At 41.8% G+C, this 7,658-nt stretch overlaps 1 protein-coding gene across 1 annotated transcript; it reads left to right on the top strand.

The window, feature by feature from the left end:
• Positions 1-888: 888 nt before the first annotated feature.
• On the top strand, positions 889-7,291 carry LOC118406891 (carboxypeptidase B-like). The gene is made up of 11 exons (XM_035807286.1): positions 889-929; positions 1,195-1,282; positions 1,915-2,142; positions 2,595-2,696; positions 3,206-3,310; positions 3,616-3,732; positions 3,963-4,095; positions 4,656-4,864; positions 5,564-5,648; positions 6,242-6,399; positions 7,110-7,291. The coding sequence occupies exons 3-11, from the start codon at positions 1,954-1,956 to the stop codon at positions 7,251-7,253; spliced, it is 1,242 nt and encodes a 413-aa protein (XP_035663179.1). The 5' UTR covers positions 889-929; positions 1,195-1,282; positions 1,915-1,953; the 3' UTR covers positions 7,254-7,291.
• Positions 7,292-7,658: the final 367 nt, after the last annotated feature.

Consider the following 7,658-nt stretch of genomic DNA (forward strand, 5'->3'; position numbering starts at 1 on the left):
CAAGATACCAACGATTCGATGTATGATGAACCATTAAAACATATTTTTCAACGCTAGTATAAACGCATGCGTATTGAAGGTGACACCTGCAGAACCAGTTTTGTCACTACGTGACGTCATGGTGACAAACATGGCGGACGGTATGACATCCCGGGACCTTGACCTCGATAGGATGATATACATCCGGGTTAACTATTACTCACCTCCACGATGGACATACATGTACATATGTAACGGTGCGAGAGCAACAAAAACAGCGGGCAATGTGTTTATACAATAGATTACAGTTGGTAGACTCAATGGGTAGGGTCATTTAGAATGTGATTCTAAAGAAGCCTCCCATAAATCTAATTCTGTATACGTGTCATTTTTACAATAATTACTTCGAATTTCCCACGTGGATTGGAAGACCACGGAGGAACATAGGTAAAATGTCATTGGTATTCTGGTAACTTGAATAAGTTAAGATTTACAGACAATTCATCACGCAGTTTACAAATCAATATGTGAAGAGTTTCATGACAAAATGAATTTACATAGTTTGTCTCTACCTGATTATTAGAAGCTACATTCTCAGGCGATTTATGTTCCAATTTCTGTTTTGTTACCTTTAATCTCTGGTTAGTACAAGAGGCTTCAGTATCTAGTGTGGCTTATGCTATCTAGATTTTCCCACGGACTCTTTGGTGTGCCACCACGCATTTTACTGTTCACTTCTTCACGAACATTCAATGACGAAGGCGACCACCAGGAAGATCGTATAGTACATTCCTCACTTTTTTCTACCTTCCTCACTAGTACAAAGTTTTCCTTATGGCTGCTCGAAAGGTTTTGTTATGTCTGTCTGTTTTCGTCTTCGGTTGGATTGCGTTTTCCTGGGCATGGGGTCAGATTGTGTTGGATGAAGACCTGGACACTGTATATCGTGGGTGAGTTGTGCGCCTTGTGTCACATTTTTGCCAAATCTATAGATACGTCTATGCTTGCTACATGTTAGGCAGGCTGAATAAAAGATATAAACTGAAACTATGCGGGTCCAGATGCCTGAGGAATGACCGCGGTGCGATAGATGTCGGTTAGCGGAGGAATACGTCCACTCTGTACCTTTTAAAAAATTGTTTTGGCGTGTGCCTGAAATGTTATAAACATTGCTACGCAGGTGTTTCTTTCCTTCTTTTATATTTCATTTCTTAGGGACCAGAAGTTAAGAGTACATCTTGGAAACAACACCGTTGAAGCAATAACACAGATATTTCTATCCAAACTATCGGATCCCACTCAGGTACAAACATTGTTCATATTCGTGATCGTGATCATCTATATATGTACTCTATTTAGTTATTACAATAACAACAACGGTAGGGTAAATTTCCACCTGTTAGAAAGTAATTTTAGAATTGCATTGGTATTGCGTTTCTTCCTGCTAGTGTTAATCATTCCTAGCAAACAAAATGATATTATGGTTGCGTTTGTTTTTTTGCTAATTGATATGGTAGCCGAACACAGTTTTTCGCCTGTGTGAAAGAAAGAAAGCTCGACACCTCAAAATGTGTAGCAGGGTGAATAAGTAATTTACAAGAACTTATCATGTATAAGTTTAGGGTACAATCTACATCTAATCTATATTTTAGCCCCAGTTTGGGGCACCTTGCTGCAGCCGACACACATCAGTTGGTCGGAACTGCGTTGGGGCGCAAAATCCCCCCCCCCCCCCCACACACACCCAAAGAAACATCGCCCTCCAAATCAAATACTCTACAACTGGCGTATTCCTCTACCATTCACCACAATTTCGGCCTCGGTAACATGCACAGATGAATATCTACGGTTTTCGAAGTACAGTGACGCTCTGCTTTGTACCAAACTACTTCTGGGGACGGGGGTCGCGGATAAATACTGTGTTTTGTTATTTAGATTTTAGGTAGCAGGGACATTCCTGGTACGAACGACTCCATGGTAACGGTAGGCGCTTCCATCGCGGACGAGTTCAAGGACCTGTTGCATGACTACAAACTGTCTTTCGAGATTTACGTGGAGGACTACCGCGAGAGCATCGAGGAACATCTTCGTGAGAACCTACGATTGGCCGAAGACGACAAAGTCGGCGAGTTCAACTTTGCCAGATATCATCCTTATAATGAGGTGAGTTTATCATCTATATTCTAATGTGACCCTGTAACAGTACAGTACAGGAAAATACGTAAAAAGACTGTGTGGTTTGTGAACCAAAGTAGGGGTTACATGTATAAGTGCATTTTGTGATTTCTGTTCATTCCTACTAGTAGACTAATATGTCATGGCACAGCTTATGCTGTTGTTCTCTACAAACGCTTTAAGAAAAGCAAATGAAACTAACTAAGAAGAAAAACAACATCTCAGGTCTTAAAGGATTCATTTCTCACTCGTTGAATTTTTATAAAGCCCAAAGAAATTTGGAAAACTTTTGTGGACAAATAAACTGCTCCGACGGCTGTGTGAGTGACTATGAAAGAAATTCAGGGAATTCTTTAAAGTCTAATGACACACGATGATTGCGTAGTGCATGATAGGAATGAGAAGCCGACATGACAAGTTATACCTCTTCATGTCCGTAGATACGTCAATACCTTACGGACACGGCAGGGAGGTACTCTAACCTCGCAACTGTGGTGACCGTAGCGCACACATTTGAGGGAAGACCAGTCTTGGCTTTGAAGGTTTGTTGTCTTGTTTGTATCATAGCTTCTTCTTCTTTGTTTTGTCATCCTCATGATCATTCGAGGTTGTTATTTTCTAATATCCAGTAGTGCAATGTGGCTTCAATACGGCTCGCGTTTTCACTCGAACACGTCCGGCTCACCCTACCGTTCTAAACATGTGTTGGGGTCTTTTACCTGCAGAGGTTGATGCTTGTGGCTTAAGCATGAAGCTTCCTAATGCAAAGGGGTTTTTGCCTAAACGCCAGCATCCCAAATGAGAAATACGATCTCTTACAGTATGTCCAAGCTGAGGCTTAAACATAAAGCTCCCTCACACAAGGGACACTCGGCTTCACGTCACCATCCAAAACGAGCAATGAATTAATCCGATGACCAAGCTGAGACCAACCCTAGGATCGAACCTTCGCCCAATTTTGAACAATTTGATGAAAGAGTTATATTGTGAACATTTACTTAATTATACGTTTTCTCATAGTTGACCATGTTTGCGGGCTTTCTTATTGTAGATCGGTGTAGCAAAGAATACTCCCAAGCGCGCGGTTTGGATAGATGCCGGGGTCCACGCCCGGGAGTGGATAGCACCAGCTACAGCTCTGTACTTCATTAACCAGGTGACTATATCATTGTTATCTTGCAAAATGAGAAAATACACCAACTAATATATAAGCATCAATAAGATAAACACACAGTTAAAGTCTGAAGGTTAACATTTATGACTTTAAAAAGACATTGTCATGTCTATGATTTCGATTTCAGAAATATGACAAAACACCACAAAATATTTATAACTAACATTATTATAAATCTACATATAAGTATGCACTGACGGTGATAAAGATGGGAATCTGGGTTTCATGTTTCCTTCTTTGCGCTCTCTATTTTAGAGTGTAACGTTACCCATTCCACGTGTCCTCAGTTGGTGACGCGTTACGGCCATGACCAGACCGTGACAGACCTTGTGGAGAAGTTAGACTGGTACATCGCCCCGGTTATCAACGTGGACGGATACATCTACTCATGGTCTCATCCTGCGGTATGTAGCAACTTAACGGTCCTTTTCAAATTCAGCAAATTGCCACTGAGAGTACTTAGATAGAAGTAAAAGTTTCCGTACCTGCCACTCAAAACGTGAGATCATGGTCATGACTCATGAGACATGAATATATGCCAACGTCGGAAAGCCCACTGCATAACCGTAGAAATTCGCTAGGACACCAAAACTACGTATACACGAATCCAAGCTTACATGTACATTTTGTACAGAGGAGGCTGTGGAGAAAGTCGACTTCTTACGACAACAGCACGTGTGCGGGTGAGAACGCTGACACCACTACAGTCCGGAACTGCACCTGCTTGGGCGTGGACTTGAACCGTAATTGGGACGTGCACTGGGGAGGTAGGTATAAATGTATTGACGAAATATTGTCTGAGTGTAACGGTATTGCATACCTGGTAAACCGCCTCATGGCGAGGTACATCATGGCTTATGCAGTCCACGCTGAATGTCCGACAGATGGTTGAAATAATAATGAAAACAGGTGTTTTTGTTGCAGTACAATAAAAAGCCACAATGAGGCCCCTTTGTCTTTCACTTACCCGACCCATATCCCATACCAAATATCTCCTGTTGTCTTATTGCATATTACGGAATATTGAAGAAGTTCTGTTGAAGCCAAAATATTCATCATATAATGGCAATAGTTTGGGCAGTTCAAGGGAGGGGTTCCTCAGAGAGAGTGACGATACCCTGCCATGTGTGAGTGAGAGAGACACATGTATATGACTACATTTTGGGTCGTATTCCTGGGAGCGACACCAAGCTATAGTGTGTGAACCAGTCAGTATTGCCCTGAGGAAAGTGACAGACGGTCATCGAAACGCCGGCTGTTGATTTTAGACAAATCCTGCTTGTGAATAAAGAACCACGTTATCCAATAAATTTATCATTGTACACAGAACCGATAGGCTCGAGCTGGGATCCTTGTAGTGGCACGTACCACGGGCGGTCTCCGGTGTCAGAGCCGGAGGTCAAAGGAGTGTCAGATTTCATCCTACAGCGCCGGGGGGAGATACAGGCTTACCTGTCACTCCACTCCTACGGTCAACTGTGGATGTACCCGTACGGCTACAACGCGACAAAAGTTCCCAAAGACAACAAAGATCATGTAAGTTACATACATACATGTAAGTTAATCTCGTTCATGTTGTGGTATCTTCTTCGCTTAAACTTCATACCTTATTGAAGGCTGTTATTCACGTCCCAATTTAAATGACATGGTAGAAGTTTTATTGACACAAACAGAAATTTCAGTGACTTTCGTATGGTCGACTATTTAGATACTACCAGTACTTAAAGGAATACGGAATAAACCTTAAGATCCTACTAAGTATATGTAAACAATACACACACACACACACACACACATACATATATATATATATATATATGTATGTGTGTGTGTGTGTGTGTGTGTGTGTGTGTGGATGTATATACATAGATATACATACATGTACATACACATAGATATATAGATATATGTAGATATATATATAGATAGAAAGAGATAAACAGACAGTGAGGCAGAGAGAGATACTCCAATCTTAGCAGTATGAAAATTGCCATCTTAATTTCTGGTATCGACTTTACCTGCATTAATGAAGCTTAGATATGGTAGCCAGGTATGTGATATATGATTTAAGGCCTCCCCGCACCATACAGTACATAGAGTGGCGCTCTCCGTGTCAATAGCCCTTGGGCCACACAACATTGTGCAATCACTACAGCAGGAGGTTGGTCCAGTGGTAATGGTGTATGTTCATGATATCATACGGGATATATGAAACGAACAAATATCTCCCTGCAGGTGAAGCTGTCAGAAATAGCGACCGCGGCCATCCGCAAAGTGCACGGCAAACAGTACCAACATGGCCGAGTGGCTGACATTTTGTGTATGTCACTTGTTTTGTTTTATCAAATCCAAGAGCTTTAAGAAAACTTTTGTATGGTCATTCTACTACGCAGAAACATCCAACGGCGTTAACAAACCGCCTCTTGTCTGTACTCTGCTATCTCAACCGTCGCCAACAGTTCATGTGGGCGTAGCCACAAATCAGCTGTCAGTCAATCAGAGAATAGGTCAGTTTTCAAAAGGGATCTCGCATATATAAGGGCAAGCTCATTAATATCTATGAGCAGGGCGGTCAGGAACTGCTGATGACGGTTGAGATAGCAGAGTACAGACAAGAGGCATTTTTCTGGCGTCGTTGTATGTCTGTGCGTAGGAGAATGGTGTATGGTTGGAATTTGAAAGTGTGTTATCGCTGACTAAATCCAAAAGCCAGGCTTTCTCAACAATCGGCATGCCTCACCGTTGTTTTTGGCGATGAGGTAATTCACCGCTTATTTTGCTTACATAACTAAACATTCTGATCATTACAAAGCAACAAAAAATGCGTCCTTCTTGGAAGACCTGTTTGTCCTTGGGTTGAATACTGACATTACATTTGGATCAAATTTCGTTCTATTTCATTTTGCGGTACAGACGTAGCAACCGGCAATTCTAAGGACTGGGCGTATGAGAAGGCAGGGATAGTTCACTCTTACGCCATCGAACTGCGGGACGTCTGGGAGTACGGCTTCCTTCTCCCGCATGACCAGATCTTACCTACAGCACAGGAGCTGTTTCCTGCATTCATTCAGGTACATAATCTTTATCCACAGGGTAACATTTATCCATCTTTTCTAAATACACGAACAGGGGCGTCTGGGACCACGGCTTCCTTCTCCCTCCCAACAAGATCGTATCTACTGCACAGGAGCTGCTTTCTGCATTCATTCAGCTACATGGAACGATAATTGACCGTTGTTTTTAATGACAGGGTATTTGAGGTTATCAAGTTGACAGGCGGTGTGCTATTCGGAAAATAACTGCAATATTTTGAAAATATTGCAATTTGAAACCGCCGTCCGTCTGTCGACTTGATATACCTAATTATAAGGTAACAACAGATATACGTTACCTCGCGGTTAAAGAGGAGCTAGCATTATTCGAAGTGTATCTAAAACAGATATCTATATCTACCTACTCTCCAAGCAGAGATTGAGTCGCGTAGATATAGCAGTAGTCGGAAAAATTACACCGGCGCTCCTTGATTAGATTAAAAGGCTTGTGCCGTTTCGATTTGAGGCAGAGGTAAGAGGAGCGCCGGTGTTATTTTTCCAACTACTACGCGACTCAACCTCTGCTTGGAGAGTATATCTACCTTCACGGAGAGGAAACCGAAAGTATTATTTTGGGTCCGTAGGTGGTGGCGCGATGTAGGTGGCGCTTGGCGAAGATGATATGTATACTGCAGAGAGATTGTATAATCTCTTTGGAAGAACTACTTAAATCTTGTCACCCCTTTCAGGTCGGCCTGTACGTGTGGGACGGGCCAAACTATGAGTACATTCCCTACCCAGCCAGTGGGGCGGAGAGTACCGGGCGTCTCCTGGATTCTACTGTCTACCAATGGCTACTCGCTACGTCACTGATGATGCGTATTTTTATTTGAGCAGCTAAGATGAGAGTTCCAGTCACATAATAGTATAGAGAAACTGTACATGCAGTAGAAGATGAAGTCACTTATAAGCTTAATCAATGGTAGATTGCACTATTATGTGTATTATGATAGGACTACCCTATTCAGTTATATCGAAAGTAAATTCTCTCAAATACCATATACAGAAATCTGTAATTATTTTACATCTAATGTAGCAGAAGATAGCACTGTTAACGATAAAACTATCCAAGTCAGTTATATCCAAATACATTTCCTCTCTTTGCAAATTATTTTAGAATTTAAAAAGTGACTATTGCTAAATCCATGGAACCCTGCATTTTCACCATTACAAAGAGGTAAGAAGAAGCTGAACCCCTATGCTGAATATGCTATTCTCGTATTCATGTGCATGTTTGT

Source organism: Branchiostoma floridae, chromosome 19 (genome assembly GCF_000003815.2).
Source record: "Branchiostoma floridae strain S238N-H82 chromosome 19, Bfl_VNyyK, whole genome shotgun sequence".
Taxonomy (NCBI): domain Eukaryota; kingdom Metazoa; phylum Chordata; class Leptocardii; order Amphioxiformes; family Branchiostomatidae; genus Branchiostoma; species Branchiostoma floridae.